At 40.7% G+C, this 22304-nt stretch overlaps 2 protein-coding genes across 2 annotated transcripts in view; both read left to right on the top strand.

Moving 5' to 3' along the window:
- The window catches only part of LOC103516861, a 25393-nt gene extending 15037 nt beyond the window's left edge, over window positions 1–10356 (top strand). Inside the window, exons 10-19 of the mRNA XM_026829148.1 lie at window positions 4198–4403; window positions 4948–5313; window positions 5976–6236; window positions 6550–6697; window positions 7922–8037; window positions 8499–8639; window positions 8758–9007; window positions 9481–9579; window positions 9922–10163; window positions 10345–10356. Coding sequence (XP_026684949.1) covers window positions 4198–4403; window positions 4948–5313; window positions 5976–6236; window positions 6550–6697; window positions 7922–8037; window positions 8499–8639; window positions 8758–9007; window positions 9481–9579; window positions 9922–10163; window positions 10345–10356 — 1841 coding nt within the window. The remainder of the gene's footprint in view (window positions 1–4197; window positions 4404–4947; window positions 5314–5975; window positions 6237–6549; window positions 6698–7921; window positions 8038–8498; window positions 8640–8757; window positions 9008–9480; window positions 9580–9921; window positions 10164–10344) is intronic.
- A 122-nt stretch (window positions 10357–10478) lies between these two features.
- LOC113470595 (flocculation protein FLO11-like) lies at window positions 10479–15142 on the top strand. The gene is made up of 5 exons (XM_026829144.1): window positions 10479–10719; window positions 11056–11272; window positions 11402–11702; window positions 11876–12651; window positions 14760–15142. Exons 1-5 carry the CDS (start codon window positions 10487–10489, stop codon window positions 14901–14903), a joined length of 1671 nt encoding a protein of 556 aa, XP_026684945.1. The 5' UTR covers window positions 10479–10486; the 3' UTR covers window positions 14904–15142.
- Window positions 15143–22304: the final 7162 nt, after the last annotated feature.

Raw genomic sequence — 22304 nt, 5'->3', positions numbered from 1 at the left:
GCACAAGAGAAATCAGAAACAATAGAGTTGACAGAAACCGTGGTCCTTTGAGGAAACAAACAAACAAAAACAAATAGGTACTGTTCAAAAAAGAACACCACGATTCAAAACTTGATAGAGGGAACCGCAACAAGGAAAAAGCCAGCCGGTCAGTCACGAGAACGAACCTTATCACCTTATCTGTTTAGGATAAAGTTTTTCCCCGGGCGATAATCTACGACCTAGCGTTTACAAGGCAGACGCGCTACCCTTCAAGCTAACTAGGCTGACACAAAAGATGTCGGGAAGTGGCTGGGAGAAAAAACGGAAGACAAAAGGGCCGCTGCCTTCCTCACACAAAGGATCTTTCGCTATTCAGCGGGGGAACTCAGCAGCGGTCATGGAAACCCTACTTGGTTCTTCAAACTTGGAAAAAGTTTTTTTTTAGGTAATAGTTTTGAAGAAATGTCTGACACATATCTTACCTGTTTCAATGGTACAGGTTTGGTGAGATTGTGTGTAGTGATGCCTAGTTCGTCACACAAGGTTGTCGTATGACTGTAAGCACCTCGGATGTACTTGTTACTGGACCAGGATGATCTGAAACAACCAAAGATCAATCTTATTGAATTTACATGTCTTTTAATTTAATTTAAAAATCAATTGTGGTTCACTGTAAGCGAAGACAAGTTGCAGGTTCGAAACAGGCCTAGTGGACAAAGGGTTAAAATCTCAAAATAGTACCAACCTATCGAGCACAAGAGAAATCAGAAACAATAGAGTTGACAGAAACCGTGGTCCTTTGAGGAAACAAACAAACAAAAACAAATAGGTACTGTTCAAAAAAGAACACCACGATTCAAAACTTGATAGAGGGAACCGCAACAAGGAAAAAGCCAGCCGGTCAGTCACGAGAACGAACCTTATCACCTTATCTGTTTAGGATAAAGTTTTTCCCCGGGCGATAATCTACGACCTAGCGTTTACAAGGCAGACGCGCTACCCTTCAAGCTAACTAGGCTGACACAAAAGATGTCGGGAAGTGGCTGGGAGAAAAAACGGAAGACAAAAGGGCCGCTGCCTTCCTCACACAAAGGATCTTTCGCTATTCAGCGGGGGAACTCAGCAGCGGTCATGGAAACCCTACTTGGTTCTTCAAACTTGGAAAAAGTTAAAGGATCTTTCGCTATTCAGCGGGGGAACTCAGCAGCGGTCATGGAAACCCTACTTGGTTCTTCAAACTTGGAAAAAGTTTTTTTTTAGGTAATAGTTTTGAAGAAATGTCTGACACATATCTTACCTGTTTCAATGGTACAGGTTTGGTGAGATTGTGTGTAGTGATGCCTAGTTCATCACACAAGGTTGTCGTATGACTGTAAGCACCTCGGATGTACTTGTTACTGCACCAGGATGATCTGAAACAACCAAAGATCAATCTTATTGAATTTACATGTCTTTTAATTTAATTTAAAAATCAATTGTGGTTCACTGTAAGCGAAGTCAAGTTGCAGGTTCGAAACAGGCCTAGTGGACAAAGGGTTAAAATCTCAAAATAGTACGAACCTATCGATGACTCCGCCGGGAATCGAACCCGGGTCTCCCGCGTGCAAGGCGAGCGCAGTGACCACTACGCCATGGGAGCTGACCAATTAAAATTTAAAGTGCTAACTCGAAGAGAGGAGAAGCACAGGATTGGGGAAACTGAAAACGAACATTATCCGTTTAGAATAAAGTTCTCCCCGGGTGGGAATTGAACCCACGACCTGGCACACACAAGACAGAAGCGCTACCCTTTGAGCTAACTAAGCTGGCAGATTTTATTACTATTAAGTAAAATCATTGCAATTAAATACCTTTTCCAGCTTTTCTTGAGCTGAAAAGGCACATTTGGCGATTTGTTTCAAAATTCAGAATTTAGAGTGAGGAAAAACCTCCGGGTACAATATTTCTATTTACATTATTTAACCTGCATTAATAAACTGTGAGCAAAATTTGAGCGACCTGTGGCCAAACTGGTGGGATAATATTTGTTCTCTTAACGGCTGGTCTCCTATCCTGTCTTCCTTCTCTCTTCCATTTCGGGACGATAAGACCCTAGCAGTTACAGTTTCCTCTGTCAAACCTCTTTTAAAATAGAAAGTAAAAAATCTTAGTTATATTTTATTTTTATTTAGTTACACTGAAAGGCACATTATTTTTCAAATTTACATCCATGGCCCTCCTAGATCACCAGGTCACCATATTTATGTGTTTACGCCCTATATTTAACCTTTCCTCCAGGTTAACGCAATCGCTCAAACCCCCACCAAAGGCAAAGACAAGAAATCTGTTCAACTCCCACCCAGCGATGATTGTTTTTTTTTTTTTTTTTTACTTTCTATTACTAAAGTAATGAGAAAGTACCTGTGGTCCAAATTTTTCACCTTTGCTTTATTTTCAGATGTGCAAATCTTGGATCAAATCACTTTCAACTTGAACCTGAACTTTACCAAACAGAATAAATCATCTCCCAATACTGATGATGTCATTAGAATAGATAGACACATTGTAACCTATGTAGCAGACTATGATATTGTAATGGGAGGAATACTTGACAACTTGGCAAAGGTATGTGTGTAACACTTTCATAGACTGAAAATTCTGACTGATATTATCTGCAATGTTCCTATGCCATATGATAAGAGTGAGAGGTTGCTTTCTATTATCAAGATTGATTCTAGTACCTGTGATGGTAGGTATATCAACGTAGTTTAGTTATTAAAATGGCAATATAGTCCTGGTTCGATTCCCAGGAGGGTAGAAAACAGCACAATTTGTTTACAGAACCCAAAACATTAGTCAAACATCCCCCAAGTTGGTATTAAGACCATAAAAAATGTCATATTATCCCACTCATGGTGGATTTCACCAATGACTTAATGAGAGATTTCACTTATGGGAGAATTTTAATGATCCAAAAAGGAGTTTTTAGATAATTAAAAATTCCTTTTTGTATAATTAAAAACTCCTTTTTGGATCATTGAAAATCTCCCATTTAGTGAAATCTCTCATTGAGTCATTGGTGAAACCCACCATCAGCCTTTTCCATTAGGTTAACAATCAGCTTTCACAATTTGCTTGATTTCCACAGATCTAACCAACTTCCCCACACTACTAGCCCATTTGTCCGACAAACAGTCCGAGCTGACCCAGTGTGTAGACGACGACCTGGTACTTCCACATACTACCCTGGTCGACTTTACAGCATCGGGTTCGAGTCACATGACCCTACTGTTCTGGCGATCTCTGGAGAGACTAATGAGAGAGATCCATGGGGCAGATTCGAGAAGATTGGAAGATTATTTCGTCATGATGGTCAATGTTATTAAACAATCACCTTATCTTGATTTGGAGGGAGATGTGAGCGAGGGTAAGTTTTGACTGAAGATTCGGAGGTAAGTTCCATTTTTCAATTCAATTGCAATGAAACTTATTGTTATTCCCTAGATTGAAAAGTTCCAGGATTTTTTACTTTCCATTTTTTTAGAGGTTTGATAGAGGGAACTGTAACTGTCAAGGTCTTATCGTCCCAAAATCGAAGAGAGAAGGAAGACAGGATAGGAGAAAGCCAGCCGTTCCTAGAACGAACATTATCCCTTAGGGATAAAATTCGCCCCGGTTGGGAATCGAACCCGCGGCCTTGCGCTTACAAGGCAGACGCGCTACCAACCAAGCTAACTAGGCTGGCCCTTCCATGATTTGATAATGTGTTTAGTGTCCTTTATTACTTAAGTCTTGTTTCTTTCATTCTGATCTTTCAGTATAAACAAAAGTTGTTTCAGTACAAACTAAATTCCCATCAGCATAATATTCTATTCTTTGTTTCAGAAACAAAACCGTTCAGTTCGAGAATGCAGAAAATGTTCCTGTACTTGTCTTCCATTGACTCAATCATGTCAGACCACAAGGGTAAGTTCCAAAGTTTCACTACCAAATACGTAATGACGTACTAATCGACTACTTTTTCCCTTCACAGGAGAAAACCGTTCCAATCAAAACTTGGTCAGAACTAAAAAAATATTTTATTATTTTCTTCAACCATTGGGAGATCTTTGACCATTAGGCCGTTTTTCCTCTCGCATTCCAATATTTCCCTACAGTGTCATTGCTGGCTTCCAAGGCAGGACAGAATTTCATCATAATTATCTTTGTATATTTTTTTTTTTACTTTCTTTTCAGGAAATTTGCTCAACAGTGTGGAACAAAATCTCTCATCTAAAATAGGCCAGTCAATATTCATCCGAAACGAACCCATCAGCTCTCTAGATCTCCCCTTTGTGAACCTAGCTTATCATGTGGTAAACTATTGTACAGGCGGAATACCTCTGAATAGAACTCCTCAATGTCTTGATGAAATCATTGTACTCAACAAATCCGATGCAAAGGTAAACACGGTTAGCCCGGTGGTAACGCTCTCTTGCAGAAGCACCATCGACAAAAAATTGTACTCGTTTTTTACCAGCCCCTAATAGACTGCAGGACTGATGACGTCACAAAAAGATATTTCAGGTTATGTGAAGGTAAACAACATTTGTTTACATTTTTCAGATCTGATTTTTTATTGATTTTACATAAAGCTTCGAAGTTAATAATTTCCTCCTTTCAATTTTCCATGGTTTTAACATCCTATTAGCTTTTAACTAATCCTAGCAAGATTTTTGAAGTCTCAAGAACAATCTTGTATAGTTCATTTTTTTGTGGGAAGTATTGTGTCTCTTCTCGCCCATCTGATGACAGGCATACTGCGGGATGGGCTTGCTACGACACAGACCACACCTAATGTAGCAGTTGTTTCAGAATTCTATTCTATTTGAATCCTATTCTATTCTTGTACTTGATTGAAGATTCTGTAACATTGTGAAGGTCTATTTGAACTATTGGGTTGTATGGAAAACGAAAACGAAAACGAAAACTTCTTTCTATTCTCAGGCTACCTCATTCACATTACCGGCCCAGGACACTGTGCAAGATCTCCTATCGCAACTTCTAGCCGAATTCAAACCTCATGACGTCATCACTCGTGAAATGGCCGCCAAACTAGTACAAAATGAACGCACTATGAACGTTGTCATGGCAATGGAAAGTCTGCGGGCAATAGATGTACGAAACTTTGTTCAGGGAGAGGATTGTACCGTGTTTTTGATCAATTTGTACAATCTCATGTGGACCCATGCTTTGCTGATCTTGGAATCGACAGGTGAGTTGTTTTTATTTATTTCCAGCCAAGATGTAGATCTGGCACAGAGATGGTGCGTGTATAGAAACCTGCCCCATGAAGCTAGCCCTGATTTAGAGGTAAATATAGACTTAATCTGTCGAATCATTTGAGTTCGTCAAATTATTCGACCTGGACCTGGCCGGAAAGCTAACGTATCAACTGTTCGAGCAGGTATTCGGGTATTTCTACATTTTCTACTAAGGGGTGTGAAGGTTTGCGTTCCACTTATTTAATGTTAAGTAAGTTATAACATCAACTCAGTGGTGATCTGGTTAGTGTAGTGTAGAGGTTTTCGGATCTGGAGGTTGGTGGCTCGAGTCCAAGTTATGGCATAAAATTTAGAGAAATGTATTAATCAGGGAAGGGCATTTATGACAGGCATTCGTGCTGACACAATGAAAGTTCCTTACTTACTTGCTACGTTATACCAAAGTTTAGCTTGACACACATCCAATCCTTGTTTCAGGTGCTTCAACAGTACGTCATCTTCCTCCTATCCACACACAATCAATGTTTAGCGGAAGACTTGTGCAGTTCTCTCGCCCCGACTGATGTGTAGAGGTTTTCGGATCTGGAGGTTGGTGGCTCGAGTCCAAGTTATGGCATAAAATTTAGAGAAATGTATTAATCAGGGAAGGGCATTTATGACAGGCATTCGTGCTGACACAATGAAAGTTCCTTACTTACTTGCTACGTTATACCAAAGTTTAGCTTGACACACATCCAATCCTTGTTTCAGGTGCTTCAACAGTACGTCATCTTCCTCCTATCAACACACAATCAATGTTTAGCGGAAGACTTGTGCAGTTCTCTCACCCCGACTGATTTGAGGGAGCTGTGCAGTCGAATGATCTCATCAGATTGTGACGTCACCTATGTGAAAGTCATAGTCAGTCAAGCCTTGTCCAGCTGTACAGAGCAGAGCGGAGAAAATTATGAGCGATATATGAGAACTGTGATCGGTGTGGACATACTCAGTCTGATGGATAATGGAGATCAAGTGAGTTTAGTGATTTTTCCAACTTCCCTAAAAGTAGATATGGGGACACGGTCAGCCCAGTGATAACGCACTTGCTTGCCATGCAGAAGGTCCCGGGTTCGATCCCCACCATTGATGAAAATTGGTACTTATTTTTCGATTGCAATTATTTTTTCAACGGGTTACTTTCTGGTGCTCTCGTGTTGATCCAGCACCTAAATGGAAAGTATCTCTTCTCGCCTATCTGATGAGAGGCATACTGTGGGGTGGGCATGCTATGACACACCACACGAGTCTAATGTTTTTTGTAACCATTGTGTTGTTGTTCTTACAGAAGCTTTACCGTCACCTGATAAGTCACCCCTATCTTCTCATTGAGCAACTGATACTTCTCACTCGACTCTCTCTGCTGGAGAAAATCCTAGTCCATATCAAGCCCTATCTGATACCCGCTGATACTGTCCCTGATAACATTCCTGCAGGTTTGTTGGATACTTATTATTTATTCGATTTAATGCCAAGTCTGATGGGTAAGCGCTAGGTCGCGTATTCGATTCCCGCCCGGAGCTAACTTTATGTTGTAGAAAGCCCTAGCCCATATCAATCCCTATCTGATACCTGCTGATACTGTCCCTGACAAGATTCCTGAAGTTATAGTCGTATTTTATTATTCCTTTCTGTGGCACTTTCGCCAAGGAGATATATCAAAAGGCTGTCTAACTTGTAACACCTCTGACTTCAAGCATTATTAAATGGTATTGTTCTTTATGTGTGAGTTCGCGTGATTGCGTTGATGTGTAAACAATGTTTATATATTATGGCGCAGTACCCCTTCCATATCTCATTTCAGGTCGATCTTGACTTGACAGAGCGAATCGATGCCCTGCTTCGTACACGCCAGAATGTGTCTGTGATGTAGACTGCGCTCAGGCTCATCGTCAATGGTCAGTAGTTAGAACTGTGCTTTAGAATATGTTTTAGTTCTCTTGTCACTTCCCGCTCTTCCAAAGATCCATGTGGATCCCTCAATGATGTTACATAGGTTAAACGAGGTGGTATTATCAAAAAGCCCCTTCTGTGTATGGTTCGGCGGCTATTTGATGATAAGCGTTTAAAAATGCTCAAAAAGAGGTTGGAAGGTTTCAGTCTTTAGATTTCAAGCCCAAAGTCGCTCGAACTTGGACACGAGGATTGATAATTATGTAGGGTCAAACCCTGGGGCGTCCCACCCGTTAACCGCGGCCTCCCCCCCCCCCAAACCCGATGCTGGATACGCCCATGATCCTAGTAATTCCCAAAATACATCTCTCGATGGCCCTCTGGGTAAATCGCAATTTTTAGTCCGTCCTTCCTTTATTATTACAATGTAAATGCTGTTTCTTTGTGTTATTATGTTTATGTCACAACTTTGGTGCTCACTGCAGCATTGTAGGATTTTTCCAATATCTCAATAATCCTAAAATCCAATGTTTACCTACCATGCTGGCACCGGTCGCTATGCGCATTTATATGTCATAGCTACTCATTTTCCTCACGAGGCTGAGTGGGCCCCGCAACAGCCAGTCACGGAATCAATCATTTGCATGATACAAATTTCTTGACTCCGCCGGGAATCGAACCCGGGTCTCCCGCGTGCAAGGCGAGCGCAGTGACCACTACGCCATGGGAGCTGACCAATTAAAATTTAAAGTGTCTGTTGGTTTCAGAGTGTACCCAGTGTATGGTTTGCAGAGTGACCATATTCTCCATGTTCAATAGACGACATCATTGTAGACGCTGCGGACGACTAGTGTGCGGCGCTTGCTCCCAGAATAAAATGAAGGCAAGTGTGAGGAGGACATGCATAAATAGGAGAACCAGAAAAATAAAATTTCCGCCTCCGCTGGGATTCGAACTCAGTATTTTCATATTGAGAGTCAGCGCTCGTAAACATTCAGCCACACAGAGATGGTCAATACCTATTGGAAGAAAATATAAAATTCAACTGTCATATTTCGTGCTTTTTCCGCTGAAATTTTAATCAGCTTTTCAACTGTTGTCACGAGTTTGAGTGCATCCCAAAATAACCACCCGTCCAGATACCAAGCACGCTAAATGTTGCTTAACTTTAACATTTGTGAGGAACTGGTGTATTCTGAAAACGAAACTTATCTGTTTAGCATTAAATCCGCCCCGGGCGACAATCGAACTCGCGACCTAGCATTTACAAGGCAGACGCTCTACCCTCCAAATCCAAACTAACTAGGCTGTCTAATATATTTTTTTTTGATTTTATTCCCTCAGGTATCAGGCTACGGTGGTGTGGCAGTACGTGTCTGTACACAGTGCCATCAGTATTCCTCCCCTCGCATTGTACAACTCGAGATTACCTGCCTCAGTCCTTCCGACGGCACAGACCATCCCACCTTTAAACTTATCTGTTTAGCATTAAATCCGCCCCGGGCGACAATCGAACTCGCGACCTAGCATTTACAAGGCAGACGCTCTACCCTCCAAACTAACTAGGCTGTCTAATATTTTTTTTTTGATTTTATTCCCTCAGGTATCAGGCTACGGTGGTGTGGCAGTACGTGTCTGTACACAGTGCCATCAGTATGCCTCCCCTCGCATTGCACAACTCGAGATTACCTGCCTCAGCCCTTCCGACGGCACAGACCATCCCACCTTCCAATCTTCCGAGCCAACACTACGAGAGGAATTCAACTACAACACAACACTACGGGAGGAATTCAACTACAATACAACACTGCGTGAGGAATTCAGCTACGAGTATGCGCCTAGTGTGTCGCTGTGTTTGTCCATATTGAAGTTCCATTCAAACAACACTACGCTCGCTATGTATTTGTGTGAAACTTGCACTTCTCTGCTACATGTGATGAAACCTTCCAACAGAGAAATAGGTAGGCTGCTGATTTGATTTTTTTTTCTCTCTCTTTTGAAGAGGTTTGATAGAGGAAACTGTAATTGCTTAGGTATTATCGCCCCGAAAGAGAAAAGAGAAGATTAACAGGAGAAAGCTCGGCGTTCCGAGAACGAACTTTATCTGTTCACTGAAGTTTAGGAACCTTGCGCGTGGTTGGTAGGTGGACGGGTGAACATCTGGGCAATTTTTTGTTGGCTTTTCTCGGCCCCATTCAGGCTAGGTTAGGTTAATGTGAGTGAGTAGGCGTGTAGCTTGTTGCCAAATTTAGGGGGGAAACCCCCGTCATTAAAAACCTTAGCAAGTAAACACTGACGAGCTATTTTTTTTTAAACTTGATTTCAGACTATGGGTTCGTGATTCGTATGATCAAGTGTCTCGTGCTAGCGTGTAAAGTGATCTACGATGTACATGGGATAGAGAGTGTCACGCTAGATGAGATATGCACTCAGGTTTCTTTTGAAGAGGTTTGATAGAGGAAACTGTAATTGCTTAGGTATTATCGCCCCGAAAGAGAAAAGAGAAGATTAACAGGAGAAAGCTAGGCGTTCCGAGAACGAACTTTATCTGTTCACTGAAGTTTAGGAATCTTGCGCGTGGTTGGTAGGTGGACGGGTGAACATCTGGGCAATTTTTTGTTGGCTTTTCTCGGCCCCATTCAGGCTAGGTTAGGTTAATGTGAGTGAGTAGGCGTGTAGCTTGTTGCCAAATTTAGGGGAAAACCCCCGTCATTAAAAACCTTAGCAAGTAAACACTGACGAGCTATTTTTTTAAACTTGATTTCAGACTATGGGTTCGTGATTCGTATGATCAAGTGTCTCGTGCTGGCGTGTAAAGTTATCTACGACGTGCATGGAATAGAGAGTGCCACTCTAGACGAGATATGCACTCAGGTGAACCTGCTGTCGATTCTGGTGACCAATAACTGCTGTCACTTGATACCGGACAAGCCACTAGTGGGTCTGAACGCTCTACGACAGCTGAGGGATAGTCTGCTCAAAGAGGAACGCTGGAGTTTAGCTCTGGAGGTAAGTAATAATAAAATGTATGTAAATGTATTGCTTTCTAACGAATTCGTTGTGTTTTTCCTGTGCAATGCGAACACCTCTTTTGAAGTTAATTTCCCCCTCCTTTAAAGGCAAATACAAAGTTTAGTTTACCCTGTTTAACAAAAACGGCGGTGAAACACTCAAATTTTTTTAACACTAGGTGGCGTGGTAGCGCTTGTACTTAAACCATTGAAAATCCAAGATGGCGTCTTCTCAACACAAAAACGGACTCCTCAGTCCTACTTTGGCAGTCTAAATAAAGTATTTATTTTCTGTTCTATTCGGAAGGAAATCAACTGGGCATGCACATGTCCGCGACAGAATTGGACAAGCAGCTTCTTCTCTTCCACTATCAAACCAAACTCGTCTCCACTATTGTGTCCACTAGTGACGAGATGGCCAATAGATCCTCCACTAGAGTACCCACTCTGTTTGGAGGTGCGGATGAGAAAGCTGCACTGCTGCTGGATATTATCTCACTCGATATGGGAAGAGAAGATGGGACGAGTCAGAAATATCGGGATCTATGCAAAGAGTAAGTTTCTGAGTTGAATACTTTGACAATTTTTTTAAAGAAATTTTAACTGTGTGTGATTTTATTTTTATTATTATTAAAAAAAAGAGGTTTGAGAGAGGGAACTAACTGCTAAGGCCTTATCGTCCCGAAACCGAAGAGAGAAGGAAGACAGGATAAGAGAAAGCTAGCCGTTCCGAAAACGAACATTATCCGTTCAGAATAAAATCCGCCCCAGGCGGGAATCGAACCCGCGGCCTAGCGCTTACAAGGCAGACGCGCTATCAACCAAGCCAACTAGGTTGGCAATATAATATCTTTTATTTCTAGTCTATTATCCTTCCTCTTTTGCTTCAGGACGGTTTCAGCGCTCAAGTTAAACCCGGTGTCTATCTACTCCGAACTTGTCAGACTTCTAGCCAAACAATCTCGCCTCCAGGACATCAAGGATATGATAGCAAGTCTCAAGCAAGATCTAGGTAGATCCTGTGATGACATTCTGGTAGCAGCTATCCGCCAGAAACCGGCTCAAGTAGAACAGCTGATTTGTCTCCTGTCGAAAATACCTTTGCAGGTAATTCTTTCATATCGTATCCATTTTTTTTACCTCTCTCTCTCTCTCTCCCTCCCTCCCTCTCCTCTCTTTCCACCTCTTCCCCCTCCCTTTTTATGCACTAATAAAATATAAATCTCTCACCCACAGATCTCAATGTTCATCGAAGCAGGCAAGCTGAAGTCTGCCTATCTACTGAGCGTCAAACACAACAGACTCGACGATATTCGTATCATCGCTCAGCAGGCAAAACTTCTCAATCAGACGACCATCTTGAATATTTGCACGAAAAAAATCGCCCTCGAAGAATCCAAATTGACGGAATCGGAACAAAATCGGAAATCGGAAGAAGAGGCGAAGCAAAAAGGTCCGAAGTATGACTCCAAGAATGGGTCTGTACGAGAGAAAACGGGTGCTAAATCCAGCACTAGTGGGAATATCAGACAGTCTGGTGATGGCCAACCCAGTACTAGTGGGAATGTCAGACAGTCTGGTAATAGTCAAAGAATCTCATCAAGCGAAAGCACACCTTCCTCTTCTCAGGATAAATATCAAGGGAAAGCAGGCCCTAGTAAGCTTTCTACCGAGCAAAGTAGAGCACTAGTGGGAATATCAGACAGTCTGGTGATGGCCAACCCAGTACTAGTGGGAATGTCAGACAGTCTGGTAATAGTCAAAGAATCTCGTCAAGCGAAAGCACACCTTCCTCTTCTCAGGATAGATATCAAGGGAAAGCAGGCCCTAGTAAGCTTTCTACCGAGCAAAGTAGCTATGCTAGTATTGCATCAGTACTGAAAGCATACGAACAGAAGAGTACAAAGGAAAGATCAGACGCTAGCAAAACCAAGACTGTATATGTTCAAGATAAACCCGAATCAAGCTCTAACTTTGATAGTATAGCGTCTGTACTCAAAGCATATCAACAGAAAAGTTTACAACAGACAGCAAGTCCTAAATCCAAGACTGTCTCTGCCCAAGGCAAAACCGAATCAAGCTCTGAATTTGATAGTATAGCATCTGTACTCAAAGCGTATGAACAGAAAAGTCCAAAATCTTATGCATTTTCCCGATCGGACACCTCAAAAGGATCTATCTCATCTAGTCCTAAAAGAAGAGATGAACAATATGGTTCCGCTAGTAAAAAAATACTCAAATCAAAGAAAGATCATGGGATCTCTCGAGGTAGAGTTTTGGAAACCTCCTCTAGCAAAAGTGACGACCCTAGTCCTAGTAAGATAGCTCAAGAAAGAGACTCTTCAAGGCTGACTAGTAGAGACAGTGGTCTGGCGTCTTCAGTAGAGAGACCATCTGGAGTACCTTTAGAAAGCCCATCTAACTTCTCTAAACTCGGTGCTCTTGGTAGTAATAGAACTCCATCTGGTGAAGTATCTAAGCCAGATGGAAACCTCCTCTAGCAAAAGTGACGACCCTAGTCCTAGTAAGATAGCTCAAGAAAGAGGCTCTCCAAAAATGCTGACTAGTAGAGATAGTGGTCTGGCGTCTTCAGTAGAGAGACCATCTGGAGTACCTTTAGAAAGCCCATCTAACTTCTCTAAACTTATGCTGACTAGTAGAGACAGTGGTCTGGCGTCTTCAGTAGAGAGACCATCTGGAGTACCTTTAGAAAGCCCATCTAACTTCTCTAAACTTGGTGCTCTTGGTAGTAATAGAACTCCATCTGGTGAAGTATCTAAGCCAGGTCAATCCAAACCATCAAGTAGTAGCAGTAGCTCTTCGCAAGGTACGTCTGAACAGGGACAATCGAAAGGTAAGGTATCGACGGGCCAAGGAGGTCCTCAAGAGACTTCAAGCAAACTGAAAAGTCGACTGAACATTTTCAAGCCTAGCTAGTGTAGACAAAGATCGACCAATAATTCATCTAGTTCAAAAAGATGCTTGATATCAATATAAATAGAGAGTGTAGCCTTTATATACGGTAGTCACGCTCTACGACAGCTGAGGGATAGTCTGCTCAAAGAGGAACGCTGGAGTTTAGCTCTGGAGGTAAGTAATAATAAAATGTATGTAAACGTATTGCTTTCTAACGAATTCGTTGCGTTTTTCCTGTGCAATGCGAACACCTCTTTTGAAGTTAATTTCCCCTCCTTTAAAGGCAAATACAAAGTTTAGTTTACCCTGTTTAACAAAAACGGCGGTGAAACACTCAAATTTTTTTTAACACTAGGTGGCGTGGTAGCGCTTGTACCTAAACCATTGAAAATCCAAGATGGCGTCTTCCTGAAAACTATAGGGTCGAGATTGGGGCTTTAGAAGAAGGGAAAGCGTTTCAGGTTTCACAAGAAAGATAACCCTGTAATTGTATGGGAAACGACTACTACTTCTTCACAAGAAATTACATATATTCGATATATTTCAATAGGTATAATGGACCTTCACAATCCAGGTCTCTTCAATTAGCCTGAAAACTATAGGGTCGAGATTGGGGCTTTAGAAGAAGGGAAAGCGTTTCAGGTTTCACAAGAAAGATAACCCTGTAATTGTATGGTAAACGACTACTACTTCACAAGAAATTACATATATTCGATATATTGCAATAGTTGTAATGGACCTTCACAACCTAGGTCTCTTCAATTAAGTTATATGTATTCTATTCTAAATGTCTCCCAGGTATCCACAAAAGCAGGGCTGGACTACAACAGTGTGTGGACTGTCTGGGGCAAGGCGTGTCTGAAAGCAGGCGCCTGGTCTGATGCGAGGAACATATTTGCCAAGTGTCACTTCGATAAGCGGGAGAACTCCACCCTGATTGATATCCTGCAAATTCTTCAGGTGAATAGATTTTTGCTTCATATCAGTCCTAATTCACTCCAAATATCAGCTCCCATGGCGTAGTGGGCACTGCGCTCGCCTTGCACGCGGGAGAACCGGGTTCGATTCCCAGCGGGGTCAAAAAAATTATATCATGCTAACGATTGATTCCGTGACTGGCTGTTGAGGGGTCCACTCAGCCTCGTGAGGAAAATGTGTAGCCATGTCATATAAATACCCATAGCGACCGGTGCCAGCATGGTAGGTAAACATTGGATATTAGATAGGTATTAGCCCAGCGGGGTCAAAAAAATTATATCATGCTAACGATTGATTCCGTGACTGGCTGTTGAGGGGTCCACTCAGCCTCGTGAGGAAAATGAGTAGCCATGTCATATAAATACGCATAGCGACCGGTGCCAGCATGGTAGGTAAACATTGGATATTAGATAGGTATTAAGATTATTGAGATATTTGGAAAATCCTACAACGCTGCAGTGAGCACCAAAGTTGTGATATACTAACAAAGAAACGGCATTTATTTATCTTTTTAAAATGTATTCCCAGTTTCTCATCTTCGCTTTCCATTACCCTCCACAGAGTGACATGTACAGCGGAGACCTCTCGTCTCGTCTGTCCAAACTGAAAGCCCCCATGACCTCCCCCACTGAAAACGGCTGGTACGAGGAATGCCTCTACTATTTGCACACCTACGGGTCTGTTCCTCTCATATTGACGTCAATCCAAACCATCAAGCAGTAGCTCTTCGCAAGGTACGTCTGAGCAGGGACAATCGAAAGGTAAGGTATCGACGGGCCAAGGAGGTCCTCAAGAGAGTCCAAGCAGACTGAAAAGTAGACTGAACATTTTCAAGCCTAGCTAGTGTAGACAAAGATCTACCAATAATTAATCTAGTTCAAAAAGATGCTTGATATCAATATAAATAGAGAGTGTAGCCTTCATATACGGTAGTCGACTACGGCAGTATGGATAAGGTAAGTATGTCCAATACATCTCTGTACAACATTGGAAGAACAATCTTTTATTACGCGAGCGAAGAAACACTAATTTGAGCAGATACCAACCACGCAAAAAAGTTGCTCAACTTTAGTAATTCGTCGTTTACCTGGTTGTCAAAGGACATCGAAATGATTGAAGTATCATAAAAATGTTTACATACCTATTCGTATGAACATTATATTGGGAATAAAGGGAGAACGGGCTCTAGTCTTGATTTTAAATCATTACATGAAAGTAAAATCAAAAACGTAAAATCAAATCAAGAATGATGATAAACTGAATATTAAACAAATTAGGTAGGTACATAGGCACTGATTTTCTCTAATCACGATCGAATAAACTACGGGCTAGAAAATTCCCGGAGGGACGGGCCCTGCTCGTTCCTTCCCAGTAAATGTACATTTACACTCTCATATCGTCCTTTGCTTCTGTCTATTTACCAACTGTATTTACTTATGTATACCTGTTTCTCTTTCCTCCCTCTTCTAACTCTGCCTTCCTGAGTCCTCTTACTTTTCTTCTCAGTCCCCCCTCCCTCTCCGTCTTCTTCTCTTCCGTCCACTTCCTCTTAATGTTTCATTCATTTCTCCTTTACGGTAGTCGACTACGGCAGTATGGATAAGGTAAGTATGTCCAATACATCTCTGTACAATATTGGACGAACAATCTTTTATTACGCGAGCGAAGAAACACTAATTTGAGCAGATACCAACCACGCAAAAAAGTTGCTCAACTTTAGTAATTCGTCGTTTACCTGGTTGTCAAAGGACATCAGAAAGTTTATTCAAATATCCTTCAGGATATTTAAACATTTTCATGTGTAGTGTGTATTTATCTATCTAGTACAGGGTGGACAAAACTTTATGTCACTTGAATTTTCCATTTTCGAAATGATTTTGAACTGTTCTACCCCAGTGTGCACTTGTGGTTCGTTATGTCAGAAAGTTTATTCAAATATCCTTCAGGATATTTAAACATTTTCATGTGTAGTGTGTATTTATCTATCTAGTACAGGGTGGACAAAAATTTATGTCCACCTGAATTTTCCAGTTTCGAAATGATTTTGAACTGTTCCACCCCAGTGTGCACTTGTGCTTCGTTATGGGAAAGAACACCCAACATACTGGATACTGGTATGCTACGCAGTGGGCTCATTATTCAGTTTTCCCGTTATTTCTCGTAATTATTATTTATTCTATTTCTTCGTTTGGTTGTTTTGTCACTATTTTGGGTGCTAGTTTGAAAAAAAAAATGTATTCAGATAATCCTGTAGATATTTTCGACGCACCAAAAGACTCAATTGTCCCTCCAAATTAACGTAGCCTGGCCGCAGGTGTGTACAATAATACCGCTCCCTCCTCTAATCCCCCCTCCAAAGTGAAGGCCTGAGGAGGTATTTCAAGAAAACTTGGATGAAAGAGAGGGAATTCCCCTTTTCAATACCTTTTCCCCCGTATCCTCACCCAATTTCAGTCTTTCTGTAGTGTTTCTCTCATGGTGTGTACAATAATACCGCTCCCTCCTCTAATCCCCCCTCCAAAGTGAAGGCCTGAGGAGGTATTTCAAGAAAACTTGGATGAAAGAAAGGGAATTCCCTTTTTCAATACCTTTTCCCCCGTATCCTCACCCAATTTCAGTATTTTCTGTAGTGTTTCTCTCACCGTTCTTTTTATTTACCTCCTTTCCTTTTTCCTTCCCGCTGCTATCTCTCATTATTTCCATTATTAACTCCATCTCTTGCGTTTTTTTTTATTTCTCGTCGTCTATTATTGCTTCGTTTTCTTCTTCCTATTTCTTATCCTAAGTCCTAGGTGGTACTTTCTATTTTTGTTCCCATCTTTACATTTTCCCAGGTAACTTTGACCTTTGATTCTGAGTTGAAGCTGGTGTGGACTGTGGAGTATATTTTTAAGAGATGAAATGTATAAACCAGGTCGGGGATTAAGGAAAGTATTTTTAGGCCACATGCGTCTAATGTAGCAGTTGTTCCATTGCTACGAAATAAAAACGGCGGTGGAACACTCATCTTTTAAAATTAAAAAAAAAGCACAGACGCGTCCGCACCGCTCGCATGTCAACCATGCAAGGTTCGCTGATGTTGTTGGAGCTGCTGGAGCTGAGGCGAAGTAGGGCCTGACTGGTGGCGCAGGCATAGTTACAGTGAGTGCATGTCAGCCCAAAACATACATACATACATACGCACCGACCATGAGCTAAAAACACTTTTTTGACATAAGGGACCCCAAAACGGATATTTCAAACCATTTCCCAATTTTAAAAATTTGGACCGATTGCAATCCTTTCTCATTACTACCTACCTAGTCCTTTCTCTATACATATACTAATCCAATCCTTTAGGTTAGGATAGGTACTAATCCTTTCTATTCTATCCGCTATACGGCTATACCTACATTACTTACTTACTCTCTATACATATACTAATCCAATCCTTTAGGTTAGGATAGGTACTAATCCTTTCTATTCTATCCGCTATACGGCTATACCTACATTAGTACTTAGAAAGTAAAAGAACGTAAAAACTCTAAAAACTTGAATATGATTTTATTTGACTTTTACTCAACTTTTTTTTACGAAAACGAGTTTAGATTTTTCTTCTTTTCTTATCCTAATTGTGTTCTATTTAAATTGCAAAGTTATACTTCTTGTTTTAATGAAGTTTTATCTAAGTTGCAATGTTCTGATGAGTCTTGTAGATCAAATAGCTCAAGGAAGTACAAGTGAAAGCATAATTATTATGTAAAAGAAAATAACTAGTGGTTCTGTGAACGTGTGAACTATAGACGTCAATCAGATGTAGACCTCACAGAATGGTGTATCAAAACAGAAATAAAAGTTACGATGATGGACGGAGGGAAGCCTCCTGACCCCGAGGATCCGGGGAGTCAGGGGACTGGTGTTGTTGGGAGCGTTGATGCTACCAATACTGCTGCTAACGGTATGACGGATTTGACCAATCATACGGTCAGACCGAAAGTACTTTATGATGAAAATTGCTACCAATGCTGCTGCTAACGGTATGACGGATTTGACCAATCATACGGTCAGACCGAAAGTACTTTATGATGAAGAGATTTCTTGTGACACTTACAAAGTGCTGATCCAAGCGAATAAGGCTTCCGCTCTGAGTTATCATAAACTTGGTCAGGAGCTTTCATTAGCAACTATGAACTCATCTGAGATATTGTTCAAGGAAAAGTTATCAAGAGACAAGGTTCTGGTCGCGTGTAACAACGCGAAGCGCGCTAATAACTTGGTCAATCATGAAACGCTTTCTCAAAAGTACAATGTTTTCATTCCTCAGAATTACGTCTCCCGTTCTGCTATCATCCGTGATATTGATACTGATATTTCAGAAGATGACATCCTTCAATCATTGGAAACTCGTCAATTCAAGTTGATGTCTGTGATGAACTTAAAATTCTATGTAAAACTTTCAAGCCCATCATTGTATGTTTACAAGAAACACATTTACTTCCTGCACAAGGATTTGATTTCCTACAAAACTTTTCTATTTATAGAAAGGATTACACGGAAGGATTAATTGCTTGTGGTGGCGTTATGACGATGGTTAGCAAGCATCACTATTCCGAAGTTATCCCGGTTTCCAGTCCTCTTCAAATAATAGCAGTCAAAGTCAAAATTGTGTGGCTCAGTTATGAGATTTCAATCTGTAATGTTTACATTCCTCCCTCATTCAAATTAGAAGAAAAGCACCTTTCCGATGTTATTTCCCAGGTCCCAATGCCCTGTATATTATGCGGGGATTTTAATGCACACAGTCCTCTATGGGGTGCACCCAGATGCAACTCAAATGGATTAGAAGTGCAAGAGTTCTTGGAGAAAAACGAGTCCATGTTCCTGTTGAATGATGATCAACCTACTCATATTAATTCCTCGTACGGATCTCTATCGACACTTGATCTATCGTTTATTTCTAGCTCAATAGTGAGTGATGTGCTGTTCAGCGTTCATGATGATGCTTGCTCTTCTGATCATGTTCCGGTCTTTATCAAATTTTCAAATCATGATCATCCCTCCTATCCCGCCAAACATGTCTGGCTATACAAAAAGGCTGACTGGGAAAAGTACCGATCATCTATTAAATTTCACGAATGTCTCAATGTTTCAGATGATGTCAATGATATGCTGTCAGTTATAAATTCAGACATTCTGAACGCTGCCAAACTATCTATTCCTACATTAAACTTATCTAAAATGAAACGGATGGTAGCCTGGTGGAATGACGAAATAAAGTCTGCTCTCAATGATCGGAAAAATGCCATGAAAACCTACAAGAGAAATAGATCATTAGAAAATTTTATTGACTACAAGAGGAAAAAGGCAAGAGCGAAATATTTGATCAAACAAAATAAAAAGTTTTCTTGGGAACGCTTCGTTGATTCAATCAAAGATCCCATTACTCAGTCTGATATGTGGAAGCAAGTTGCAAAATTTAAAGGCAAGAAAAAAATATTCAGTCCAATTTGCGCACTGAAAAACATTGATGGTGGAATGACTACTAATATTTCGGAAATTGTTGAAATTTTGGCGAAAAACTATGAAGAAAATGCATCTGATTGTCTCTATGATTCAGAGTTTAAAAAATTGAAGTCAGACATGGCCATGAAGATTTCGCCCCCGGAAAATACCGAGCAATGTGCTTATAATCTTCCGTTCTGGCCATGAAGATTTCGCCCCCGGAAAATACCGAGCAATGTGTTTATAATCTTCCGTTCAATATGACGGAACTCACATCTACCTTTAAGGGCTGTAGATCTTCTGCGGTTGGCATCGACAAAGTGTCTTACCAGACGATAATAAAACTGCCATATGATGCACTTGAAAAACTTTTGGAAGTCTTTAACATAATTTGGTCGACAGGAAACTTTCCGGTCTGCTGGAAAACGGCCGTTGTGGTACCCGTACTAAAACCAAATAGAGATAAATTAAACGCCAAAAATTACAGACCGATATCCTTACTTAGTTGCATGAATAAAATTATGGAGCGGATGATCAACAAGCGTTTAAATTGGGTGGTGAATAATAACGAGTTATTAAACGATCCATATCAGAGTGGCAACCGTCAGCATAGAACAACGATGGATAACTTGATGTTGTTAGAGCAAGAAGTGCTGTCCGCTTTCCAGAGTAAAGAGTATGTAGTGGCCGTCGCATTAGATATAGCTATGGCTTTTGAACGTATAAATAAAGTCAGTGTTCTAACCAAACTAGCAAGCGCAGGAGTCGGAGGACCGCTTTTCAAATATATTTCCAACTTCATGGAAGGACCACAAATAAGTGTCAAAATCGACAGCACTTTTTCGACCATACACAGACTGGAAAATTCTATTAGACAAGGTTCGTCGTTATCTGGTAACATCTTCGACATTGCCGTCAGCGACATTCAAAAATTTATTCCCAAGCAAGTTAACCACGGGATGTTTGTGGACGATAAAATAATATACGTAAGACACGGTAATCTGTCCGTAATTCAACATCTACTTCAACGTACTCTTGACAATATTTCGAAATGGTCAAAAACTAACGGGCTAAAATTTTCATTTGAAAAAACTCAAGACATCGTATTTTCTAAACGAGCTTTAGGAGATATTCCTGTACTTTACTTTGGCAATAATCGAGTGACTTTTAGTACGGAGCTTAAATGGCTTGGATTAAACTTAGATTCGAAATGGAACTTCAAAAAACATGTTCAAATTACAAGGAACAAATGTCTTAAGGCAATGAATGTGTTGAAAGTAATAAATAATAAAAATTGGGGAGTTGGCAGATCTTGCCTGATGAAATTGTTCAACGCCTTTATCAGGCCCATATTGGAATACAGGTCAGTAATATATGGATCTGCAAAACCGAATGGTTTGAAGCCTTTGAACACAGTTCATCACTCTTGTATTCGCATCATTACAGGAGCATTCAGAACATCACCAGTGCCGAGTTTATATGTTGAAAGTGGGGAGCCTCCCCTAGAAAAAAGAAGATTGATATTACTCAGTAATTATGTAACAAAACTAATGTCCCAGAAGAAAAACCCCTGTCACCTAATCGTAACACGTAACACTAATCAGTGTTTTAGAGTTCTGAACGAGCGATATCCGATGCCGATTAGAGTGAGAATGGAGAGGTTGGTTCACTTTAATGAATTAAAACTTTTACAAAACATCATACAGATTAAAGATAAAGTTTCGCCATGGTCATCTCAACAACCAGTTGTTAGAATGTTAACAGACGTACTACATGGTGGAGGTGCGGGGCACCCGGGTTGATAAATGTTGTCCTACATAGTTGAATCGAGTCCAGTGCTTGGTTGCTCTATTTAGTGCTACGCAAGCCATCCCTTCCTTCTCTTTGTTTCAGGCAATATAAACCATTTTTTCAAAGTAAATAATAAGAAAAACCAAAGAACATCTAAAATTAGTGACATTTAGTGACACTTCATACTACGTGTCATGGATGCTTCCGTGAGACGCATACAGAAGTTGGTGGAACATCTTCAGGAATGTGTTTCCAGCTGTGCTACTTTGAAGGGAGCTCTAGCAGACAGTTTGCAAGTAGACTCAGTTCAATCTCAAATCAAAGTACATCAAGATCCCGCATTTAGTTTGGTAAATGGTCGCATTTACTACATGGTGGAGGTGCGGGAATGCAGACTTGGCCTTAATTTTCTGATCTCACCACTTTTATAGGCCGACATTTTTGGATAGGAACTTGGTCTTTTTTTCACATTTGTGTTTTTGTGGGGTAAAAGCTTCACAAAACACCTTGGGATCAATAGTATATATGATTCAATTCTACTTACGGAATTTTTGAAGCCACAGGAACTTGAAATATGGTCTGAACACCTCAAATGTCACATTGTCACACAACTTCTGAGCAATTCACTTTGAAATCAATTTGTAAACAAACGACTGGAGTGATTTTGTAGATGTTGTGTTTATTTTGTGAATTATTTTGTCTAGATTTATGGCGCGTTTTTGAATTTGGGAAAAAAATCATTTGAAAACTTTTAGGCGCGAAAAACGAAGTGGTAATCATTCTACCACTGCCTTATTAAGGGTTGAGTGGAAGCCCTTCGCACTCAACCTTTGCTATATCTTTAGCAAAGCTGGTATACTTCCTGTTTAAAATCCCCCAGTCAGACTAAGCTGGTCTACTCCCTGTTTAACGTCCCCCAGCCAGAGAATAATAATAAAGTTATAATCATTTCGTACCTTGCCTGGGATTGGAC

Source organism: Diaphorina citri, unplaced genomic scaffold, assembly GCF_000475195.1.
Source record: "Diaphorina citri unplaced genomic scaffold, Diaci psyllid genome assembly version 1.1 scaffold1683, whole genome shotgun sequence".
Classification (NCBI taxonomy): domain Eukaryota; kingdom Metazoa; phylum Arthropoda; class Insecta; order Hemiptera; family Psyllidae; genus Diaphorina; species Diaphorina citri.
Note: the sequence above shows the minus strand (reverse complement) of the source record. Positions and strands in the feature narration are given on the sequence as shown.

What these genes read in the sequence shown, in the direction of transcription:
- LOC113470595 (XM_026829144.1), top strand. Translation starts at nt 10,487, where the DNA reads ATGCACATGTCCGCGACAGAATTGGACAAGCAGCTTCTTCTCTTCCAC. An exon ending in TATCGGGATCTATGCAAAGA is followed by an intron (nt 10,720 to 11,055) that starts GTAAGTTTCTGA and finishes CTTTTGCTTCAG; the next exon opens with GACGGTTTCAGCGCTCAAGT. An exon ending in TGGGAATATCAGACAGTCTG is followed by an intron (nt 11,703 to 11,875) that starts GTGATGGCCAAC and finishes TCAGACAGTCTG; the next exon opens with GTGATGGCCAACCCAGTACT.